We start from the raw sequence: 26,063 nt of genomic DNA, 5'->3' as shown, positions 1-26,063 counted from the left end.
AAGTTGCATTACGACCTTGCTATACTATTCTCTCTCTTGAGCCGGGGTCTAGCGAAAAAAACCTCTCTACTTCTTCGGAGGCTACGGTATGGACTGCGTATATTTCACCCTCCCCAGATTTCACTGTGTGAGAATATACTGGGTTGTTGTTGTTGTATATCATGAGCTAATCATGTATCTTTATAAAAAAAAAATATATCATCATTGAATATATCAAAAGTTAATTATATATCTTGACATATTCAATCTTTAATAATTGTACAAAATATTAAGTTTATGTAATTAAACTTTAAATTATTGAAATTTATGTTATTTGCCATTATACAAATTACCATTAGAGAGAGGTTTTAGGGTAGAATGAATCATCGTATAGTTATTAGTATGTTGTTGATAAAAGAAAATCGAATCCTTTTTTTCAAGAATCGAATGAGCACAATTCGGCGAAAACAATATCTGAATGCTACACTTTTAACAGACATCATTTCGCCAAAACAATTATTTTTTGTAAGTGGGTGGGTGTTGACTTATCATCTTCTCCTGCAATATCTATACAAAAAACAAATAAAGTAATTCACAAATAGTTGAAGTACCAAATTTCTAAAGAAATATTGTATTTTTTTTTTTAGAATCTTGAATACTGATGTGTGATGATTTAGACAGATTTTCACTGCTGCAATAATGGTGGACTATTTTCAGGCAAGTCTTTTCATATCTTTATTACTGCTTTTTTTTTTTTTTTGGTTTAATCTTTATTACTGCTAGTTGAGCTGTGGGTGTGTGGGCTTTTAAAATATGGTAAAAAGTTGATTCTTGGATTTCTTTGTTGGTTTAGTCTTTCACCAAATGCCATAATATCCTCATTTGCCATAATTGTCACTTCCTTTATTTCTTTTTTTGGTATGCTTTGAAATGCTTTTACCTGAGCCGAGGGTATACTGAAACAACCTCTCTACCTCCCAACATAGGGACAAGATCTGCACACACTGTATCCTTCTAAGACATTATGTTGTTGTGATAATATCCTCAATTGTACAATTGATTTCTTTTTTTTGATCTGCTTTGAAATGATTTTACCTTAGCCGAGGGTCTACTGAAACAACCTCTCTACCTCCCAATATAGGTGTAAGGCCTGCATACATTCTACCCTCCCAAGACATTATGTAGTTGTGATGATATTCTCAATTGTATAACTGATTTCTTTTTTTGATATACTTTGAAATGCTTTTACCTGAGCTGAGGGTTTACTGAAACAACCTCCCTACCTCCCGAGATAGGCGTAAGGTCTACGTACACTCTACCCTCCCAAGACATTATGTTGTTGTGATGATATCCTCAATTGTATAATTAATTTCTTTTTTTGATCTGCTTTGAAATGCCTTTACCTGAGCCGAGGCTCTACTGAAACAACCTCTCTACCTCCCAAGATAGGCGTAAGGTATGCGTACACTCTACCCTCCCAAGACATTATGTTGTTGTGATGATATCCTCAATTGTATAATTGATTTTGTGAGATAGTCATTGATGATACAAATGGAAGAACCCAAACTAGCTTAGGCATATAATGTATTGCCTTATTCTTGATTTTGGTTTCCTCCTGAAATGAAAATGTCTGATTCTCTTTACATTCTTTATCAATTATGTTTGTTAGGTTGTGGTTTGCCTATAATACGTGAACATTCAACAGAAAGTCCAAAGTAATCAAAACTAGTACTCCCTCCCTCCCATTTTATGTTGCACCGTTTGACTTGGAACTGTATTTAAGAAAAAAAGGGAAGACTTTTGAAATTTGTGGTCGAAAACAATTGTTAGATATTTGTGTGGTTGTAAATCATTTGAATTTTAAAGTTAATTGTTTCTAATTATAGTAAGGTGGCATTCTTTTTCGGACGGACCAAAAAGAAAAGGGCGCCACATACAATGGGACGGAGGGAGTAGTTCTTTCTTTCATGTATTGACATATAGTTATGATCATACGATATTCTTTTCACTTCTTTTTGGTGGTGCTAGTATTGATTAAAACATGTTCAATCTTAATTGACTAGGCAGAGGAGGAAAGATATTGAGAGATATTTTTATCCCCTTTCCCTTATCTACCATTTTGTTGTTTATTTTATGTTATTTGTTTGATATACTGTTATCTGTCCTGAGCCGGGGTCTATCGGAAACAACCTCTATACTTCATCTGTGGTAGTGGTATGGACTACGTACACTTTATCCTCCCCAGACCTCACTTGGTGGGGAATACACTGGGTATGTTGTTGTTGTCCATTAGGACCTCGAAATTCTGTGAGTCTTAAGAAAAGAATAAAGTTAATGAATAATAAGTTTGTACTAACTACGAAGTAGTACTTCTTTTATTTCAGCCAGTCCCTTGAGGGTAATCATTGCCGAACGCAGCCGGGTATTTAATTGAAAGTCTCCATTTGGAATGATATGGACAGGTCTAAGGAGGAAATAGCGGCAAATGATGTAGCTGCAAATGCGCTACCTAAAACAAGGGAGTGCGCTATTTCTGTTGGACCATCAATAGGAAAGAGTACACCTACCAGTCATAAGTTGCCGAAGGGATCAACTTCTGCCAGTTCAGGGATGTTGGACAGTGATGGTATGAACAGAAACGTAACGTCCATGAAGGGGCCTCAGTCCCACGGTAGAATCTCTTACTCATTGAATAGTTCAAGGCTCACAGTTGAAAAATTGTGCAATTACAAAATTTCTGAACCAGCTTCCCGTAGATGCTCCAATAATCAAGAAACCAATCAGAAACCACAAATTCAGTGGCAACGTTTCTATCAATCGGGGGCTGGCTCTAGAATTTTGAAGGGGGATGGGGATCCTTCATCCATGAACAAGGCTGTTCAGCAATCAAGTTCCAAGGAGTTGCCAGGAATAAATTTGCTAGCGCTGAAAATGCTGAAGCATGCATCCGACAAAGATATCAAAGATGGCTCTAGCGGGATGTCTTCCCAATCAACAGAAGACCACAATTTAATCATCCCAAACAATAGATTACTTCTGGGAAATAGTCAATCAAAACTTTTATCTACATCTAGCTTTTCTCAGTTTTTTGCTAACCGATCTCTTAAAGGCAAAAATGTTTTACAAAAAGCCCCTGCACTTCATAAAGAAGTTCATACTCCCTCAAGTCTGCGGAATGAGAATAAGTTTGAGCAAGCTTCCACAAGAATGGTATCATCTGATGCAGTGTTTAAGCCAGATGGTAATTCTAATCAAGCATCCTTTAATTGTAGTGATCACAGAAGACCCACTTCAACTTACAAGGGAGTTACCTTGAGAGAGTGGTTAAACTTGATGGGATCACAGATAAACAAAACTGAGCGGATTCACATATTCCGGCAGATAGTGAAGTTGATCGATATTGCGCATTCCGAAGGAATTGCATTCCAGGATATACGGCCTTCCTGTTTCATTTTACTGTCACCTAATGGTGTTAAATATATTGGTCCATCTGTCCAGATAGACTCCACATATGTCGTGAACCAGAATACTAATGGGAAAAGGCCATCCAACGTGGAAATGCTTGCTAAAAGTAACTTGGGATCAAAGCAGCAGAAGGTCAATGTGAATGTGAACTTGATGAGACAGCAGCCTGATTATGAAGGCACATCATTTAAGGCAGGGTGTCGACTGGAGTCTGACATTAATCAATTAGAAAAGAAGTGGTACACTTGTCCTGGAGAACTCAATCACACAAGCCTAGCATCATCTAATATCTACAGTCTCGGGGTTCTTTTCTTTGAGGTAAGTGATTAGTTGCTGGGTTCATAATCATTCTACTTCAAACCACTAAAAATTTCTCTTTCTGTTCATTTGTCTCTCCTCTTAGATACAAACTTAGGTTCAGTTTGTTAGTCCAATCCATATTAGGCAAGAGTTATACACCTTAAAAGTCACAATATATGATGATACATGATTGCTCGTTCTCCAAGATTCATATGTCAGTGAGGAATTATAAAATATCACTAAGTATTAATGTCACATATAGATAGACGGTGGACAGTGTGGAGGAAAGAAACACTAGATATTTTGAAGATATGCAAACACAATCCAACAGATCAAATTTTATTGTATACTTTTGTTCTGTTTTTGGTGTAAAGAGTAGTTTTTAAATGATGCAGAATCAATTATTAGCCTCTTAGAATCCCTATAAGGTTATCAAAGAATTTCTTATAATAAAATGACCTTTCTCCCAAAAATAGAAGTTAAATTCTACAGTTATGGTCAGAATGTTATGGTTAAACTTCTATAACATACAACAGTGAGGTGTTATAATACCTGAAATATCTTTGGCATGCTAGATGTTAATTTATGTTAAAAGTAAAATTTAAGATGATGTCAAATGTTGGTTTAACTACATACATACTTTCACTGTTGTTGTTTGGAAAGAAAGGAACAGATGTTTTGAAGATAAAGCTAACTCATTCCAACAGATCAAGTTTAACGTTAAGCTTTTGTTTTCTTTTTGGTCTAAGAAGAAATTTTAAATGAAAGAAGAAATTTTAAATGAAGCATAATCCATACTTACCCTCTTAAAATCCCTATAAGATTGGTAAGTGATTTTTCTTTTGCTTTTTGCTCACCTATAATACAATTACCTTCCTCACCAATAAAAAGGATAAATACATCCCAAACAAACAAGAAAGAGAAAACCAAAAAAAGAAGGAAATTTTTTTCTGATGAATCATCTACTCTATTTCTATTGCTCTCTCAGATTGATGAATACGGAGAAGACATGTGAGAGAACCTCCCAAATCTTTTCCAAGGAGCCTGTTCTCTAAAATTTGATGCTTAGTCATTATGCCGGATAGGAAGGGGTGGAGGAAGTGGATTAGGGTAGACGGTTAGGGGCTGAGAGTGCGTCGGTAACAATAGGGGAGCGTTCTTTTTTGTGGCTGAAGTTTCTTGATCGTGGTGTTGAGTGTTGTGTATGGTTTCGGATAGATAGTTTTTTAGTGTTAGCTGGTGGATGTAGGATTATTTTATGGTTAGTGGTGTTACTTTATTTTGTAGATTATACTAATTTATATGCATTTATTTTGTGTTTGTTATACTGCTATCGGTCCAAAGTCAGGGGTCTATCGGAAACAGCCTCTCTACTTCATATGAGGTAGTGGTATGGTCTGCGTACACTCTACCTTCCCCAGACCCCACTTTGTGGGAATACACACTAGGTATGTTGTTATTGTAGTCATTATGCAATGAATCAGTGTTGCATATGCTCAATTCTTTTTCGAGTTTCAATATATATATCTTGATTCAACTGCACTCCTTATCAATTATCCTTTGTGCTTATTTTGTTAATTTTCAATATTTTCTCTTTTTCCTCTGACAAGTATGTGTAGCTGTACACACTCCGGCTAATTTAGTGATTTTTTTCTCCCAATTCTTTTAAATTGGGGGTGGGAACTGACCTTTTTTTTTTAACTTTGTATTTTGCCAAAGGGGTGAGATAAAATATCTTTTTTCTGACTAATTCCTGTTGTTTCTTTTAGTTGCTCTGCTATTTTGAATCACCAGCGGCACGTTCCGATGCAATGTTGAATTTGCAAAGTCGCGTTCTCCCTCCAAATTTCCTTTCTCAAAATCCCAAGGAAGTTGGCTTTTGCTTTTTGCTGCTTCATCCTGTACCTTCTTCTCGTCCTACAACAAGGTATTATTATGTTTCTAATTTGTATTACTTTCTGCTATCTGGACTATGCTGAAACAATTCAACATTGATGTACCTACAAGACAGCCAACAATACAATATCCTAAAATGGGTTATGTGGAAAACATTGTGATTCTCTGTGTGAACTCAGCACATTTTCAGCTTTTGGCAATCACAGGTTCCTCGTAGTTTATAGTGTTGTAATTACTACGGTATTTTTTCTTTTCGGGTGAGAAACTGGTTTTGTGTTCGAGAGCTACTTCTATATAATCTCAGGGGCGGACCCACATGGAGCCCGGGGGTTCCCGAACCCCCTCTCTCGAAAAATGACACGACGTATATGGGGTTAAATTTGCAGGTTACACATTGAACCCCACTAGTGTGTAGTGCAGTGGTTAAGGGAGACAAAGTTCCCCATCTGGTCCGAGATCAAGCCTTACTAGATGGGATTTTCCTTGTGTTTTTTTACTTCAAACGCTTCTTTATCATTTTTCTTTTTAAATTACTCTCTTTGTCAACTTTTCAAATATCTTTATAGTATAAGCTTATTCAAATTTTAAAATTTATAGATATCTATTATCTATAAGGTACTAAATTAATATATAGTAATAATTCAATCAATAATTGATTTCAAAGTAAATATTGCTATAATAAACCTTTTAATAAAAATATTTAATTTAGATAAAAATTATTCATTTTAAGCTCGCTCATATAAGGTCCGACCTGTTCATTTCTAATCCGACCCGCTAATTTGCAACGCTTTCAACATGCTACTTTTTCGTGAACCCTCTAGATGAAAATTTTGGGTCCGCCGCTGGATAATAAAAAATGGTGGAGTTATTGGGGCTTGAGGCATCATAGCCATTTCTCTTGTTACCTTGTTATAGACACCCTCTATTCCCGTTTATGTGACCCTGTTTCCTTTTTAGTCTATTTGAAGAGGACCTCTTTCTAAATATGTGAAGAATTTAACTTAAATTTCTCAGTTTACCCTTAATGACTAGATTTTAGCATCACACAAATGTTATGGCATTTTTAAGAACACAAGTTTCAAAAGTCTTATAACCACACAAATGTTATGCCATGTTTATGACGGGGGGAGGACCCACCTTATGGCAAGGGGTGCCACCCTTACATATATATATATATATATTTATATTTATGTAATGACACAACTCCATCACCAAGCACATCACGCCTGTTGGTTAAGCGCCTCTTTAATGTAGTTTTCACCCTGAGATCGAACCTCCCTAGCAACAAATTTTTTTATTTTTTTTAAAAACTGTAAAATTGCTAAAAGTTAGCATGCCTAAGTAGGGGAACCCCCAAAACCTCACCCTAGGCCTTTAAGGTCAACCAAACCAACCAACCAACATTCATCTATGCTACCTTAGTCATTAAATTACTTGAAAGAAATTTGGACTGTACTAGTCAAGCTAAACCTAAAGTCCTAATATTTAAAAAGTTAATCATTATTCTCTCCAGTTTGTTCATTTGCTCTCTACGTTTCTATGTCAAATGTCGATACCACTTATAAAAAATTCCGCGTATGCCACTGTTTATGACCACAAGTTTCAAAAGTCTATTGTTTTCATGCACAGTGACATATGTTCACATACATTGGAACAGAGGGAGTAGAAGATATCACACCACTAGGTTAGACTGGTACTCTAACATTATTGTAGTAAGGAGCCAGTTTGATGCTATCCGTGTAAGTTTTTCATAATTATGAGGAATATAGGAAAAAAAATATTATTGAATTGTCTAGCTACATAATTACACTGAGACTCTATTGATAGACACTACATTACAATCCTTCTTAAGTAGGATTTGCTATACTATTTCTATTCCTACTCATATTCTGACACCCCCCTTCAAGCTGGTGCATACAAGTTATATGTACCTACCTTGTTACAAATGTAATCAATAAAAGGACTGGTGAGGCACTTGGTGAAGTCTGAAAAAATCTACAAATTAATCACTTAACTTCACAAATTTTGTAACATCTCTTGAGAGTATCTTTTCTCCGACAAAGTGACAATCAATCTCAATGTGCTTAGTTCTCTCATGAAACACTGGATTTGATGCGATATGAAGGGCCTTCGGATTATCGCGCACAAGTTCCATCTTACTGATTTCTCCAAATTTTAGTTCTCTCAGCAACTTTTTGATCCAAACTAGCTCACAAGTTGCTACAACCATTACTCGATATTCTGTTTCCGCACTAGATCGAGCAACCACACTTTGTTTCTTACTCTTCCAGGACACCAAATTACCTCCTACTAAAACACAATATTCGGACGTAGAATGTCTATCAGAGGGTGATCCTGCTCAATCAACATCTGTATATCCAATGATATGCTCGTAGCTTCAATCCTCGAAGAATGGTCCTTTACTTTGAGCTGATTTTATGTTGGAACCAGCGCCACGTGTACTGTTTTGATGATTGACAAATCTGATAAAGGGACATGGTAGCTAATATGTACAACACTGATCATATAGATAACTGTTTTTGTCTGTTTCTGCTTGCTAGCTCCGTACTGACATGCTAGCATGTTTGTTATCCAATGAAATTGTTTCTCTCCAATGCCCATCCTCATGTATATATATTATTATGTGGAGAGAAACCTAGCTTTCAGCATAGTCTTTTCTTGCAAACTCTGCTGGTTCTCACCATTGAAGACAAAGCTTCAACAACCTAGAAACTAGCTTACTCATAGTGAAATATGTATCAATTTCTAGGTTGATTAAATCTTTGTATCTTGTGCTTAAAGTTGTAAAAACACTCCTCATCTTGAGGTGTTGTGTGGGTAGTCATCTTTCTATTTCTTTTTGATCTGATGATTAGCTAAAGTTAGCTATTGGGGTCTTCACTTTAGAGTTACTGTGAAGAGGTGTTGGAGTAAACCTACTGTTCTGAGACTACGTTTAGCTAAAGTTAGCTAATGAGGTTTTTCACAGTAGAGTTATTGTGAAGAGATGTTGCAGTGGAGATACTTTAAAAAGGGTTGGGGATTAGGAGTTAAATTCCTAGATTACATAAGGTTGTAATTGGTTCGTGGCTTGGTGATTAGTGAAGATAGTTGGTGAAATCCTACTGGGGTAGGTCGTAGTTTTACTCTCTTGAGCAAGGAGGTTTCCATGTAAACATCTTGTTATTTACCTTCTTGCTATTCTTATTGTGTTCTTGTTCTTCGTTTTCCTCATACAAGGACCAAGGATCAAATCAGGTCCTTGTTGCTGTGGTGGGCACATATAAACCATCAATTGTTATCAGAGCGGTTCTTCCTATAAGGTTAACACCTGAAAAGAATCCTGTTTTCGATGGCAGTCCCATCAAGTTTGGAGGAAGGACAGTCAACAACCAAACCACCAAGGTTCAATAGCCCATACTATGGGTGGTGGAAGCCAAGGATGCATGATTTCATCGTGGCTGAAGATAGTGAATTATGGGACGTTATCTGTGACGGACCTCATGTGTCGATGGAAGTGATTAAAGAAGGTGAAACTTCTCGATCTGCTCCCAAGAGCAGGAAAGACTACAATGAAAGTGATAGGAAGAAGATTGAGAAAAATTACAAGGCAAAACAAATTCTTGTTTGTGGAATAGGACCAGATGAGTACAACCGGGTCTTTGCTTGTGAATCTGCAAAGGAGATTTGGGAAGCACTTCAGAATGCTCAAGAGGGAACAAGTCAAGTTAAGCAATCAAAGATTGACATGCTTACCACACAGTACGAGCTCTTCAAGATGGCTGAAGGAGAATCCATTCAAGATATGCATATTCGTTTCACGTCCATTGTGAATGAATTCAAGTTCTTGGGAGAAAATATTCTAACTTACGAACTTGTAAGAAAGGTCTTAAGCATCTTGCCTTCTTCCTGGGAAAGCAAAGCAAAGTTAATGCTATTTCGGAGGCAAAATACTTGCAAAAAATGACAATGGATGAGCTTATTGGAAATATGAAGACTTATGAGGTTAAGCGCCAACAGGATTCTGAAAGTAGGGATTCCAAGAAGGAGAAAAGTATGGTTTGCAAGGCATCAAGGAGTGACTCTAGTAGTGATGATAACACTGGCTTAGCCTATGTTACTCGTATCCATTAGGATCGAGGGAAAAGACATTTTTGAAATTGGTTAAAAAAAGGGCAGCCCGGTGCACTAAAACTACCTCTATGTGCGGTGTCCGGGGAAGGGCCCCACCACAAGAGTTATCGTACGTAGCCTTACCTTGCATTTCTGCCAGAGGCTGTTTCCAAGGCTTGAACCCGTGACGTCTTGGTCACATGGCAACAACTTTACCAGTTACTCCAACTTTACCAGCAATTTTTGAAATTGGTTATTGTTGTTTATTAGTTATTATGACTTCTAGCCTGCCATTTGTCGTTCTGATCAATAGATACTTGCACTTTTGCGCTGGTAACCTTTTATCTTTGTCGTAGTTAGTTTTAACCTCTCTAATTGCTGGAATCTCAGGCGCAGCATATTTGTAAGTGTCCTCAAGTTAATTTGTTTTATTTGTAACTGCATTCACGATACGACTTATCTTTGCAGGGAGATCCTGCAGTCTGAATTAATTTTTGGAGCTGAAGAAGTATGCAAAGTAGATGGTGTCCCATCATATATTGAGAAGGATGATGATCCTGATTCAGAAATCTTGCTCCATTTCCTAGTTTCACTGCAGGAGGAAAAGCAAAATAATACCTCCAAGTTATTACAAAGAATAGATTGCCTAGAAGCTGATATCAAGGATGTTGTGAGAAAGGATGCCCCTAGAAATTCAGATTGGGTGGAGACAGAATTCAACAATATGCGGCAGGGATCCTGCTTTAAACATCTTAATTCGACTGACTGTATTTCTAGATCGGTTTCTATTACAAGTATGAGCAATGAAAAGCTGATGAAGAATATTTCTCAGCTTGAAAATGCTTACTTCTGCATGAGATCCCAACTCCAACTTGTAGAAAATGATACAGTAGGTCGAACAGACACCGATTTGTTAACGAGCCGTGACAGGTTGTTCCAGGTTTCAACAAAAGAGGCGGAGCCAATTGTAAAATCTGTTGATCGTGTTGGAGCCTTCTTTGAAGGTATTTGTAAATATGCTCGCTATTGCAAATTTGAGGAATATGGGACATTAAGAAATGGTGATCTTCTCAACTCTACAAATGTGATCTGCTCCCTGTGTTTTGATCATGAAGAGGATTATATAGCTGCAGCTGGCGTGTCAAAGAAAATCAAGATCTTTGAATTTGCTTCACTTTTGAATGAATCTGCGGATCTTCAATATCCTGTGGCTGAGATGTCAAACAGATCTAAGCTTAGCTGTGTTGCCTGGAATAATTATATGAAGAACTATCTGGCTTCAACTGATTATGATGGCATAGTGAAGGTGCGTACATATTTCACTGAATTTGTTGAAGGGATGTTAAATCTTCATGAGCTATGACAACATTTTTAAATTCTTACCCACCATCAGACTAACCTATAAATACTCAAGGTATTCTTTCTGGCATTATCTTTTCATAGGAATGTAAGAGAATATATCTCCTAGCTAGTACAACAACAACATACCCAATATAATCTCGCAAAGTGGGTTTGGGGAGGGTAGAGTGTATGCAGACCTTACCTCTACTTCCAAGGTAGAGAGGCTGTTTTCAATTGACCCTTGACAAAGGAAAATTAGTCCAAAGCAGTCCAGAAAAAGAAGTAATAGAAGTACAAGTTAGAACATATAGTAACAAAAGCACTAGTCCAGAAAAAGAAGTACAAGTTAGAACATATAGTAACAAAAGCACTAGTCCAGAAAAAGAAGTAATAGAAGTACAAGTTAGAACATATAGTAACAAAAGCACTAGAAGTAACAGGACTGCAACTACAACAAAATAATATGATAGTTGAAGTTCAAGGTAACACATAACATAACAGAAATCGAAGGACTAGAAACTCCAAGAGCAATACCACAACTGCTTGTAGGGACGGATAACTAGACAACCCACTGTTACCTACTAACTTTCTACAATCTCCTATCTTAGGTCATATCCTCAGTAAGTTGGAACTATGCCATGTCTTGTCTAATCACCTTTCCCTAGTACTTCTTCAGTCTACCTTTACATCACCTGCAACCATCCATAGCCAACCTCTCAAACCTTCGCACCGGGGCATCCAAACATCTCATCTTAACATGCCATAACCATCCCAATTTGTTCTCCATTGAAGCTACTCCTACCTTGTCCCGGATATCCTCATTTATAATTCCATCTCTCCTAGTATGCCCACACATCTACTGGAACATCATTTTTGTAACTTTCAACTTCCGGACATGATAATTCTTGACTGGCTAACACTCCGCCCCATACAACATAGTTGGTCTAACTACCACTCTGTAGAAATTGTCTTTACGTTTTGGTGGCACCTTCTTATCACACAATACTCCAGATCCAAGCCTCTATTTCATCCACCCTGCAACAATGTGGTGAGCGACATCTCTATTTGGATAATAGACCCAAGATACTTGTAACTTCCTCTGTTTTGGATCACCTGTGGATCAAGCCGCACTTCTATATGCACTTCATACGTTACGTCACTAAATTTGCACTCTAAGTATTCTGTCTTGGTCCTGCACAACGTGAAGCCTTTCGACCATTCTGCCTCCAAATCTCCAGCTTAGTATTGACTTACCGCAAGTCCCGTCAATCAGGACTATGTCATTTGCAGAAAAACATATACCATGGAACCCCACCAAGTGTGATGCGTTTGTTGCTTTCTTCGATCAAAGTGTTTATGGAAGTATGAATGCTATCTGCATCTAATGAGTGCTGCTTCCACCAGAACTTTATTGTTCTTGCCTTTGATGCACTTCACTTGATCCAAGTCATGGGCCCTCTTTTCCCTCAAGTCTAACCGTATAACTTCTTATCCCCGCTTTTGTCCATTAATTCAACATATAGGCGTTCAATAGCCGCTGCCTTGGCCATCGTAACCGCTAACTTTATGTCCTTCGCCACCTTATATCAGTCCCTATTCGTATGCTTTTTCTCATCTTCCTCGCTTTCCACCAACTTCGCATGCACCACCTTTTTAGCATTCACCTTTCCTTGGATTTCTCCATTCCACTACCAATTCCCTCGATGCTCACCCAGTCTACCTCTCTCGAGAACCCTCAACACCTGTCTAGCTTCTTTCCTATTGCAACTAGACGTCCTATCCTACATATTGTTTGCATCCCCACTATTTCCCCAAGCCCCTTACCTATTTAAGTTCTCCCTATCTTCCGTGCACTGGCCAATCTACCCCATTTATTCGCATCCCTACTACTCTTCCTTTTGATCTCCAAATCCATCGTCATGAGTTTATACTGGGTCATAAGGTTCTCACTCGAGATAACCTTGCAGTCTTTTAAAAAGATCTTTATCATAAGGAGCATATAGTCAATCTTAGTCTTAGTCACTAGTCAGTAGTCAATGTACTATGGAAGAATACCAAGTGCTCCTACTTCGAGAATTTCAAATTTGCTACCACCAACCAAAAAGCTCTTGCGAAATTCAAAAATAAAACTCCTCTTTCGTTTCTATCTCCAAAACCAAAACCTCCATGCACATCGTTATAACCTGTCGGGACAGGTGCTTGTCGGATTCATGAAAAGTAGTGTATTGTAGGAGAATCCGATACAGGTGCGACATCAAAATTGAAGAGTCCAAGCAACTTAGCCTCTCACCACCTTGTCCAAATCATCCCAAAAGCGCTTCTTGTCCTCCTCGTCCAAGTACCCTTGCGGTGCATATGCACTAAAAATGTTCAAAGTAGACCCTCCAAGGCTAACTTAATTGCCATAATCCCGTCGTTGACCATTCTGACCTCTACCATTTTTACCACTTGCTTCCTTAGCTCAATATCTTCTAAATTTCTACTCCATTCCTGTTTCTCGCGCCTCCCGAGTACCATAACTTATAGATGTCCACATCCTGTGGCGTAGTTGCTACCCATTTGTTCTCCTGGACACAAGCTATATTAATCCCCTTCTTCATGAGAATCTTCACTAGCCCTATGAACTTCCCCGTTAAGTTCCTATACTCCAAGACCCTACTCTTAGCCTAGTTCCCTCAACCCACTTATCACCCTCGACCCTCGCTCCTCGCTCCTGTCCCCAGCCGAGAACATGACACTAGTCTACCATTGGATACCAAAGCCACTAAAACACATAAAAACTAATCGAAGTTTTACACTAAAACGGGCAGGAATCAACACTAAAGAACAAGAAAAAATCTAAATGCAAGAATCAATATGACCGAACTCACAATCCAAGCAAGCCAGAATCTAAAGGCAGAATGGAATAAGAAACGAAACAACAATATGCACAGGTATGCACACACAGGAAGTTTAAAACTGGGGTGTGGGGTGGGGTAGGGTAGGGTGGGGAGTGGGGGGAATCGAGCAACAAACTAGAAAACAATGTGCAAGGAAACGAGACAGAGGCTCACTCGCACAAGATAGAAGTAGAAATCATACAGAGTTGATGGAACCAATCAAACCAACTAAAATCAAAAATAGAATTATTTGATAACTCTAATAGAAAACAGTGTGAAACAAGTATGGCAAACGACACAATTTGAACAGGAAACAATTAATAGCAAACAGAGATTTGAACAATTACTTAGAAACAGAAAACCAAGAAGAAATTTGAACAAATAACTTAAATTGAAGGCAGAGGTGAACCAAGAAATAAGCTCAGGTGGCAGAATTAAAACCAGAAATAGCAAATGCAAGGCAAAGTTGAAACAAGAATAGAAAACAGCGGGCCAAATTAGAACCAGAAATAGCACACACAAGGCAGAATTGAAACAAGAATAGAAAACAGAGGACGAATTGGAGGATATAACCTGCACTGCGATTGAAACCATCCCCACCGAAGTCTTCAGCACAAATTGGAACTAGATTCTGAATGAAAACCTCGAATCAACACTGGAACAATTAGTGGTATCTTGAAATAGCAGTGTAATAGCCTTAGAAGTCAGGAAGCCAAGAGTGAAAATTGCAGTTCCCTCAACGCAGCTGTGTACGAACCCTAGAAACCAAGAACCGAAGAGCCCAAGACTTTCACTCCGCGCGTGTGTGTGAGAGAGAGAGAGGGAGAGAGAGGAGAGGGAGAGAGAGGGAGAGAGAGAGGGGGAGGGAGGGAGAGAGAGAAAGAGAGAGAGAGAGAGAGATGATGGCGAATGGCGGAGATGTTTGCCGGAAGGGACAAGTTTCAAGTACTCACTCAAAATTGGCCGTGAAATTTGTATGAAGAGTCTGAACAAACCGACTGACTGATATCTCCTAGCTAGTAAGTGCATTATATATCACAGAAAGGTATATCAGCTATCTAGCACGTGCTTGCTGTTGAAGTTGAGTATTTCATTCATTTTGTTGCCATGTCTTGGTGTAAATATTGTGAATCTAGATATGGGATGCAAGCACATGTCAAGAATTTTCACAACATATGGAGCACCAGAAGAGGGCTTGGTCTGTTGATTTTTGTCAAGTGGATCCGACAAAGTTTTCCACTGGAAGCGATGATTGTTCTGTAAAAGTGTGGACTATTAATGAGGTACTTTACCCAATCCTAGGTTGCTACTTTGTCATGAATTTGGTATCTTCATTTAGTTTTGATCTACTGAAACCCACTAAGAGTTTGATCTATTTCATTCGGTAGAGGAGTTCTGTGGATACAATCTGGAATCCTGCCAACATATGCTGTGTGCAGTTTTCTGCTTACTCCTCTCATCTGCTGGCTTTCGGATCTGCTGATTACAAGATCTACTGCTATGATCTTCGCCATACCAGGATTCCGTGGTGCACATTATCTGGACATGAGAAGGCTGTTAGCTATGTAACATTCTTAGATTATGGTACCATGGTTTCTGCATCCACAGATAACACGCTTAAGCTATGGGACCTAACGAGAACAAGTTTGGAAGGATTGTCCTCAAATGCTTGCAGCTTGACTTTCAAGGGACACACCAATGAAAAGGTATTTAGTGGATATTTTCCCTATTATGAACGTCTCAATACTATAGGTTGTTCAATTTCATTTACTCTCCTTTTTGCTTCGTACAGAACTTTGTGGGATTATCAGTTTTAGATGGGTACATTGCATGTGGTTCTGAATCTAATGAGGTATTTATATTTCATCATTTTCTCATCTTTACCAGTAGGCTCCATTAGGATTTAGGGATATATAGTTTTGATTTGAATCACTGATAGTTTAATCTTCCAACTGTGGTAGCTAAAATTATGTGTATTTTTTTTGAGGCTATTATGACCCGTTTGGATCTGTCTTTCTCATCTTTGGGTTTTCGTTCTACCATGCGGTTAGCTGGATGGTTCTCTCTTGGATCATCACCTACTTTTGTCCTTTACCATCCCCAACATCTCAAGGTTGTGAGCTTCCAGCATTAGTGTCAATCTATTTCTTTACTTTAACATTCTTCTTGCAGGTATATGCTTATCATAGATCTCTACCAATGCCAATTACCTCTTATAAATTTGGATCTGTTGATTCTAGCTCTGGCAATGAAGGTGACAGTAATGGACAATTTGTTTCAAGTGTTTGCTGGAGGAGAAAATCTAATATGATTGTTGCGTCAAACTCCACTGGATGTATAAAGCTGTTACGTTTGGTATGAATTGAAGCTCATCATCCTTATCTTCTGAATCTGTACCAAGATAGCAGACGTGTTCTACATCTAGCTTCAGCTGGAATTGAGAAAAATTAAGGTACTTCAGTTATATTCAGTAAAATAGGTTGTTAAAATTAGTAGTTCCCTTGACATATTACTGAAGTGGTCCAAAACACACAATATTTTTTTTTTTTAGAATTATTATTATTATTATCATTATTATTATTTTTTGTGGATACAATGTTTTGAGCATTTCAGGATTGATAATTCTGGGTGTTGAACATTGAACTGAATTTGTACTCGTGGTTAAATGGGATGGACTTCAAAATAGGAGATGACTCTAATGTATTCCTTGCCTGTCTTGAGAGTCTTCTGGTAAATACAAATGGAGATGAAGCAGTTGTGGCCTCTGTCGCTGCTTCTGTTGCATAGAAATGACATCAGCAAAGTTGAGAAACCAGCTAGTGAGTATGCTTTATATGATTGAATTTGCCAAGCTGAGGTATGGATCACAAATTGGAGGAAATATCTTTCTAACTTCAATATGGTGTGAGCTGTCTATATGGGGTTAAAATGCTCCCAGGCATCTTTCTCGAGGAGAACTTTTTCTAGACTTTTTCATTTGACTGTTTTTTAAGTTATCCCCCCTTCAACCATAAAACCCTAAATTTTGTCCCCAACCTCAAGCTAATGCCAAAGAAGCTAGTTCTCTTTTCATCTCCTCCTTCGATCTTTCCCCTTCCACCAAGTCCCTCTCTTGGTTAACCCTCTCTAACTCCCCCACCTCAAGTATGAGCTCTTTCATTTTCAAGTCAACAACATCAACAAACCTAGCGTAATCCCATAAGTGGAGTATGGGGAGGGTGGTGTGTACGTAGTCTTACCCTACCTTGTGAAGGTAGAGAGGTTATTTTCAATAGATCCTCGACTCAAGTAAGCATAAGAAACATCAAGTATGTAAAATAAATAATGAAAAAGAGAACAATAGCAACAACAAATAGTATGATTAATGAATTGAAGGAAAACAACAAGTAATGCTAAAATTGAAAAATATGATAGCAGGAGAGCAGTATTAATATAACTAAAAGGAAAACAAGCTCTCCTATCTACCAACCTCTTCTACCTTAATACTCAACCTTTATCTTTCTATCTAGAGTCATGTCCCCTGCAGCTTACAGGAATGCCATGTCGTATCTAATCACCTCTCCCCAGGACTTCTCCGGTGTACCTCTACCTCTTCTTATATCCACTACAGCAAACCTCTCACACCTTCTCGTCGGGATATTTATGCATCTTCTCCTAACATGTCCGAATCATCTCAGCCTCGCCTCTTTCTTCTTATCCACACCACAGAGGCCACTCCTACCTTGTCCCGATAGCTTCTTTTTCGATCCTCTCTCTCTTAGTATGCCCATACATCCATCTCAACGTTCTCATTCCGCTACTTGCATCTTCTAGATATGTGAGTTCTTGACCGACCTACACTTTGCTCCATACATCATTGCTGATCTGACCATCACTTTATTAAACTTAACTTTTAAGGCATGGTGAAACATTCCTATCACACTAAACACCAGATGCAGGCTTCCCTGCTCCAATACGATGCGTAACATCATCGTCAATCTCCCAATTTCCTTGGATTATTGGCCCCAGATACTTTATCTTTCTTTATTGGGGATGATTTGTGCATCAATCCTTACTTCCACGCCTGCTATGTGTGTCATGTCACTGAACTTGCACTCCATGTATTTTTTCTTGGTCCTGTTCAACCTGAACCTTTTACACTTCAAGGTCCGTCTCCGAACCTTTAACCTATCGCGAGCTCCGTTGCGTGTCTCGTCAATCAAAACTATGTCATCTGCGAAGAAGTAAAGAACAAACACCATGTCATCTCTCCTTGGATACGCTACGTTTTCATCCATCACAAAGACAACCTGCTTGGATGACATCTCTACAAATAGAAGCAGAAAAAGAATCGGGCTAAGAGAGGACACCTCATGCAACCCCATCACCTCTTTTATCTTCACTTCAATCCTCCCAAACACCTCTCTAGTCTACACCCTTATATCCCTCTTAAGCATCTTTTTAACTTTTTTGCAAGTCGAGACGACGGTTTCCTCGCCACCACATATTTATTTCAATACCTTGCACCTCTACCCCCAGAAAAAACCATTTAATATGTACAGATTCTGAAATTAGAACTCAAGAGCTGTAATCCAGAACGCATAAACTTCAAATCATGAATTGACCTTTGAAACAAAGCTTTAGACAATGTTGAAGCTTTGCATTTGGCGATTTCTGTACTCTGTCAATGCACGTAATTAGATTTATGTGTTGTTCTTTTTCTCTTTTTTCCTTTTTTTTTTTGTTTTGTTTTGGGAGATTGGAGTGTGGAAGCAACTGTTCTCTATTTATATATGGCCCTCCAAAATTTTTTTTTTGTGTATATATATATATATATATATCCAAGCAGTAACATGCGATTGTTGTATTGTTTTTGGTACATTTCCGGATTCGTCAAATTATGAAGGAACAAGGGTGACATTCAGAGTTGCAATAACTATAGGGGTATCAAGTTATTGAGTCACTCTATGAAGATTTGGGAGAGAGTGGTCGAGGTGAGGCTGAGACGGATAGTGTCTATTTCGGAGAACCAGTTTGGATTTATGCCTGGCCGCTTGACGACGGAGGCAATTCACCTGGTACGGAGGCTAGTGGAACAGTATAGGGAAAGGAAGAAGGACCTGCACATGGTGTTTATCGACTTGGAGAAGGCATACGACAAAGTCCCCAGGGAGGTGCTTTGGAGATGCTTGGAGGTGAGTGGAGTCCCGGTGGCATATATCAGAGCAATTAAGGACATGTATGATGGAGCTAAAACTCAGGTGAGGACGGTGGGAGGAGACTCAGAGCATTTCACTGTCTTGACAGGATTGCATCAGGGATTTACTTTTAGTCCCTTTTTGTTTGCTTTGGTGATGGATGTGTTGACGCGGCGTATTCAAGGAGAGGTGCCTTGGTGTATGCTTTTTGCAGATGATGTAGTTTTGATTGATGAGACGCAGGGGGTGTGAATGATAAATTAGAGGTGTGGAGACAAACTCTTGAGTCTAAAGGGTTCCGGTTGAGTAGGAGCAAGACAGAGTATTTGGAATGCAAGTTTAATGACGTGAGGCTGGAGAATGAGGTGGTAGTGAAGTTGGAATCACAGGTGGTATGTAAGAGGGATAGTTTCAAGTATCTCGGGTCTGTGATTCAGGGTAACGGTGAGATTGACGAGGATGTCTCGCATCGTATTGGGGCGGGATGGATGAAGTGGAAGCTCGCTTCGGGGGTGTTGTGTGATAAGAAGGTGCCGCCCAAGCTTAAAGGCAAATTCTACAGGGTGGTAGTCCGTCAACCAAGTTGTATGGAGAGGACTGTTAGCCAGTTAAGAACTCCCACGTTCAAAAAATGAAGGTGGCGGAAATGCGGATATTGCGTTGGATGTGTGGGCTGACTATGGGGGATAGAGTTCGGAATGAGACTATCAGGGAGAAGGTTGGTGTGACTCCAGTGGAGAATAAGATGCGGGAAGTCCGATTGAGATGGTTCGGACACGTGATGAGGAGGGGCATGGATGCCCCGGTTTGTAGGTGTGAGAGGCTAGCTTTGGATGGTTTTACGCGGGGTAGGGGTATACCGAAGAAGTACTGGGAAGAGGTGATTAGGCGGGACATGGAGCAGTTACAGCTCACTGAGGACATGACCCTAGATAGGAAGATCTGGAAGACGCGAATTAGGGCAGAAGGCTAGGGTCAGTTTGGGTCGTTAGTGTAGGGAATTACTTGGTGGGAGTATTATTCTTGTTATGATACTTTGTTTCATGCTTTATTACGAATCTGTTTACTTTTTTCTGTTTACTATTACTTGTGGGTGTCGTATTTATGTTATGCCATCTTGTTCCATGCTTTACTATGAATTTGTTTAGTATTCCGTGTCTCGAGTCGGGGGTCTATCGGAAACAACCTTTCTACTTCTTTAGAGGTAGAGGTATGGACTGCGTACATCTTACCCTCCCCACTGGGTTTGTTATTGTTGTTGTTGTCAAATTATGAAGGAACAGAGAGCTATATATATATATCCAAGCAGTAACATGCGATTATTGTATTGTTTTTGGTACATTTCCGGATTGGTCAAATTATGAAGGAACAGAGAGCTATATCTATATATATCCAAGCAGTAACATGCGATTGTTGTATTGTTTTTGGTACATTTCCGGATTCGTCAAATTATGAAGGAACAGAGAGCGTGTTGAGTCTAGTTTGTACTTAAGTGTAGCATTGGGGCAGATGATCTAGATTTTGTTCCTAGTGTTTTCCTCAATTTTTTGCATAAATGATATCACTTTGTTGAACTCTCCTTTTTGTTGCTGCAATATGCCAGAATTTGAGTTTAATTTTGCTTGAAGACATTTTGAGCAATATAAAGTGACCTTTAATCTTTTAAGAAATATTAGCTATCATGCTGATTTAATAGTTCTAGATCCACAAGGCTAAGTTTTTTCTTTGCTTTGACATTTGCAGATCGTGTCTTTGCTCAAAAGTCTCGGTAGACATAGTTCACTTCTTTTCAGTTGGTAAGCTAAGTTATCTGTCGTTCCACAGGCTAAAGCTGTTACATGCCACGTACTGATTCAGAATTCGTCTCCGTAACTTATGTTACATTGTTCTTTATCAGTTACCTTGTGAGCAAACATCTGGAGATGTATGTGACTGGTAAAGGATCAGAACATAATTTCCCGGAGGGAAAGCTCTGAAGATCCCAGCCTCGATGTCACTGCTGTCAACCTGGCGGAAATGGAGAATCCATCGAGCGGACAATCCGGCTGATGAATGATAAACTTGTCTGTTGATTGGATCGTTAGACGACTCTGTCAAACTTCTCACATACTTCTGTTGGTGAAAGTAAGCTATGGCTTCTTTCGTGTCCTTATTCTCTTGGCTTTCTTCAAAAGCAACTCTCCCTGTTAAAACCTTAAAGCATATCATCCGTGAACTATGCCCGACTTCTCAGAAAACGTAATACTCTCCATTCCTCGATTTTCTTTGAGTGGTATCCATGCTTCTTGCAATCTGGAAGCAGTTAACTAGCTTATGAATTATTGGAAAAACAGTTAGAAAAATAACTTAACAGTCATGTGTGCCATGTTAGCTGCTTTACTGTTCTTCCCTCATTATTTATTCGATAAGTTGTCAATATTGCTTAAGCTTAAACATTGAGAACCGGAGTGTAGTCTGATATTTCAGTCATATTAAAATTATCAGCAGCATTTGAAGTGTTGGCCCTCATGTAGTTATTGCTATTTCCAATGTTGAAGATACACTTTAGCCTCTAATTGAAAAATAGTCGTTGTCCTATAATTTCAAATTGTTATGGAATTTTGGAATTTGCAACTGCATGAGTGGCTATCTGGCTATCTTTCAACGATACAGCTGAAAAGCGGTCAGTGACTGCTATCTCTACTTGTTATTGCTATCGTTTCCTGTTTCCTGTTGAAGTATTGGCAATGGCAAAAGACAAGCTCCAACCCCTTTGGCAGTCCACAGAGATTCATGAGAACCTGTTATAATCTCTAATACCCTATTTCATCCTTGAACTATATCCAAAACGCTTGATATACACCTCAACTTATTCGGGTCCTATTATCTGAACTAATTAAAAGTATAATTTTGATACTTTTACTGCTACGTGGCACATACGTGGTACACACGTGTGTCTACGTGACCCTTCAGTATGTTGTGCCACATATGTACCATGTAGACACTAAGAGTGTCAAAATTATACTTTTAATTAGTTCGGGATAATAGGACCCTTTTAAGTTGAAGTGTATCTCAGCCGTTTCGGGTACAGTTCAAAGGTGAAATAGAGTATTATCTCATCAAAAAATAATCTGGCATCCACCTTTATGGTTTGATAGTTTTAGTGCCTGTTTGAGATTGACACTTTTGAGAAAAAAAACACTTTAAAAAAAAAGAAAGGTGTTTGGTAAACTTGTAAAAGTACTTTTAAAAATAAGTAGAGACATTTTTTCTACTTGTGAGAAGAAGCAGAAAATTATTTTTTAATGATAATGATATCCCTATCACACACACATATATATATATCTTACAAGTTTGATTAACGCTTAATTTATAAAAATTTTCATTTCATATTTACGTCATAATTCTTTATGATTTATATATTATTATTTTATTTTCACTCATTCTTTTAAATAAATTTAAAAATATCATTGATGATCATGACTAAAGAATATATAATTTTTTTTATTTTTTATTATTAATGATAAAAATTGACAGATGAATCACGTTATAAGATTGTATTTTGACAACACATGTAAATTTTTTCTCTGATACTTAATTATAAATAAATAATACATGAAACGTGACATATTTGTTACAATATAGTGTGTGTATATATATGTATATGATAATTTCTTATTCGCAGTTGATTTTGACACAGTAAAAATATATTAAAAAGGATAATAAATAACAGATAGAAGAAATATTATTTAGTGGACTCGGGTTATCAACAATGATTGGTTATTTAGGACCATATAAAGGGGAGCGTTATCATGGAGCGTTATCATCTCCCTAATTTCAAACGTAATTCTAAATTCAAAAATTCAAATTGGACTCTTAATTTCTTTCACTTCAGTTTGAGATGTCCAATTGGAAAAACATTTGGAGTTTGAAAAAAATAGATTTGCTCTCTTACGTTCAATGCCATCTTTTAAATTCGACACACAAGTTCATCTTGTTACAACTACTATGGCTATACATAATTTCATATAACAACACTCTACTACTGATAAAGATTTTAACTATTATGATAACGAAGACATCATCACAGAGATCGAAGAAGCAAACTAGCCTTTTGGTATACCTTCAGAAATATAAGACAGATGTTCTACAAGTATGGAGATATTGTTTGATAAAATTAGGGATGAAATTTTTGAAAATTTTTGTGATGTATGAAGGACTAATTATTTTTGTCGGTAATTTTTTGATATGTAGTGATTTAATTTATAAAATAACTTTTGCATTCATTTTTGTTTGATTTTTTATGCAATATTTAAATTATTTAAGAAATATATCATCATTTATTTTTTTAATGTATTTATGTATATAAATATTGATTGAAAATTTTAGAGTACGTACTTTTTAATTAAATAAATAAAATTTAATTAAAAATATTATAATAGATATTTAAAATAAATTTTCTCTATAAATTGATTTCAGTAATAAAAGTCTATTGATAGATGTCCTTTTTGGTCATTTGTCTCAAAAAATCACTTCTTGAAAACGATTAGCGAAACACAATTTGATTATCCAAAGCACATTTCAAGTGAATTTACCAAACACAAACTAATTTTTTGAAAGCACTTTTCTAAAAAGCTATTTTATTTAAGTGCTTCTCAAATAAGCAGTTTTGTAGTAGCAATCCCAAACGGGCTCTTAGTATGGTCCGATTTTGATTATAAGATAATTACATTATAATTTACTATCAATAGAAAATGGAGATAGTAATAAATGAAATCTCTAATAATAGTTTAAGAAAGGTTTGTTAGTTGTAAGGGTATATTTGAGCCATAAAGGTAGATGGAGGGACATTTTTCGCCCAATAGATAAACAAAGAGTGTTTTGAACTAATTTCAACAATTAAAGGGTATTTCTGACCCTTTTTCGTGACTTTAATAACATCTTATTATCTTACAACGTCTAGTCATAATTCATTTCAAGTATAATACCCAACCTTCAGTCAATACTACCGGTTTACAGAAGGAACATAATTAAACCTCAATAATTAATGGTCTGCACAAGGAATCCATACATGAACAATAATTATAATCCAGTTCACTAAAGAAACCATCAAACTCTGTGAAATTACGGTGTACACACGTGCTAAGGATCGTATTTTTGCCCACTATCCATAATCTGAAAGGGAAGAGCTCAGTCCATGTGCCAAACATACTAGACAACTAGTGCTTTGCCATTCTTATCCCAAACTAAGTGTTATACCATCCTTATTACAACGTTCCTACGCGTATCTTCCCTTAAACATACGACTCGTATTCGAACTAGTGCATACTTTCTTTATTTCTACTAAGGTTACGAGTTTCTAGGTCCACTCGTAACCAGATGTTACGAGTCGTGAGATGACTCGTGACGACTGACGGTTAAGTTTCTATAAATTCAGTTGAGGGGTCTTTTGGTCTTTTACCCTTTAAAATTTCCAACCCACGACTTATATCTTAAGAGAGGAGCTATTTTTCTCTATTCTCAGTCAATTAACAATACTTCTTCTCCTCCCATTCTCAAGAACAACAAGGCTAGGGTTTCTTCCACAAGGAGATCTCTCAAGTCTCTAAGTTCAGATTCTCTTTACAAGTCAAGTAAATTCAGGTATGTGGGATTTTGAACAAGGTACTCTTTCATTCTCGTGCTTGAAAAAAATTGATCTTTAAAGTTGAATTTACATGTTTTAATTTGGGTTCATACCCAAGTTCTCATCTTTTGAAGTATAACATTATCATGTGATTGAAGGATTTAAGTGCATAAGAATTTTCATATATTCATGTTTTGAATTGCAAGATTTCTATTATGATCTGATTTTGATTAGTTTGGCTTGAATTTTGATGAAAGATTTCTATATAAGTATTGATCATGATATTTTGTTATAAGTTCTATGAAAGAAAGTATGAAAGGTAAGCTTAAGCATAAGCACTGCGTTTACAAGAAACCTAAGTTTTTAAGCTTCAATTACATGTACTACAACATTATTAAAGTTCAGCTTGATCGTTTGATATAAGATAAGACTTGAAATCTACATGTATTCTTTCTGATTATGATTTAAGTAAAGAGAAACATATTGGGTTTTAGTGTATAAACCCTTACGCTATTTTAAGGTGGATTTCTTAAGTATGAGCAAATATATATATTTTTGAGAGTAGTATTTAGCATCGAGAAGGGAATGTGGATGAGCGTATCCTAAATTCCCCAAAAATACGAGGCCATCGTAGGTCTAAGTCCTAATATGGGTTAAATTCAGTGATCACTTAAGTTAAGGTCCTATTCCGATGGCAAGGGTAGGACAGCTCTCCTTAACATGGATAAGACGTTTGACTTCATGATTGCTCACATGATTAATGTCGGTTAGTAGAATCTTTCACAAGAAAGACTAAAAGCAAAGATTTTAGAAACTAAGTGTAATGACTCACTAAGTTTATTCAATATGCCTTATTACTCATGTTTCATGATCATACAGTTTTCAGATTTACTCAATTCCAAGGTGAGTCCTCTACACTTTGCATGCATGGTTTGAAAGTACATATGTATAAAATCAGTTTCTGTTTTACTTATGCATTCACCCCCATATACTCAGTATATTCCAAAGTACTGAACCACACATATATGTCTATGTGCTACATTGTCTTATAATATAGGTTCTAATGCTCGTTTCCAGCAACACAATTGATCACGGGCATCACTTCTTGCATCCTAATATTTGGTGAGCCCTCATAGTCCGAGGATTCAGTTCATCGGATTCTTAGCTGTTGATGAAAGTTACTTTAGTTACTTGATTTCAGATTTCATCTGGGTCATCTGGGATCTTTTCCGGTGGCTCTCTAGTTAGTAGTAGAAGCTTGTAAAACTACGTACCTTTCAGTTTAAAGAGTTTGTTTGTGACTTCAAG

General features: G+C 37.4%; 1 protein-coding gene across 23 annotated transcripts; it reads left to right on the top strand.

Moving 5' to 3' along the window:
- On the top strand, positions 1-21,728 carry LOC107854487 (protein SUPPRESSOR OF PHYA-105 1-like). 23 transcript variants are annotated; one of them, XM_047397973.1, is made up of 11 exons: positions 1-86; positions 661-696; positions 2,364-3,762; positions 5,514-5,671; positions 10,222-11,059; positions 15,110-15,256; positions 15,362-15,679; positions 15,766-15,825; positions 16,146-16,425; positions 20,894-20,946; positions 21,048-21,728. In XM_047397973.1, exons 3-9 carry the CDS (start codon positions 2,434-2,436, stop codon positions 16,332-16,334), a joined length of 3,039 nt encoding a protein of 1,012 aa, XP_047253929.1. In that variant the 5' UTR covers positions 1-86; positions 661-696; positions 2,364-2,433; the 3' UTR covers positions 16,335-16,425; positions 20,894-20,946; positions 21,048-21,728. The 23 variants fall into 23 exon arrangements, with proteins under 23 accessions (XP_047253929.1, XP_047253932.1, XP_047253940.1 ...); XM_047397976.1 differs by lacking the exon at positions 1-86 and adding an exon at positions 327-512 and having other exon boundaries at positions 627-696; XM_047397984.1 differs by lacking the exon at positions 1-86 and adding an exon at positions 332-504 and having other exon boundaries at positions 2,368-3,762.
- The last annotated feature ends 4,335 nt before the right edge of the window (positions 21,729-26,063 follow it).

The sequence above is a fragment of the Capsicum annuum genome, chromosome 10 (genome assembly GCF_002878395.1).
Source record: "Capsicum annuum cultivar UCD-10X-F1 chromosome 10, UCD10Xv1.1, whole genome shotgun sequence".
Lineage (NCBI taxonomy): Eukaryota > Viridiplantae > Streptophyta > Magnoliopsida > Solanales > Solanaceae > Capsicum > Capsicum annuum.
This window is presented reverse-complemented; position numbering and strand designations above follow the sequence as displayed.

Excerpts from the sequence above, each read along its gene's own strand:
- LOC107854487 (XM_047397973.1), top strand. The coding sequence starts at position 2,434 with ATGGACAGGTCTAAGGAGGAAATAGCGGCAAATGATGTAGCTGCAAAT. Across the intron at positions 3,763-5,513 it reads TCGGGGTTCTTTTCTTTGAG|TTGCTCTGCTATTTTGAATC; the intron begins GTAAGTGATTAG and ends TGTTTCTTTTAG. Across the intron at positions 15,680-15,765 it reads AGGGACACACCAATGAAAAG|AACTTTGTGGGATTATCAGT; the intron begins GTATTTAGTGGA and ends TGCTTCGTACAG.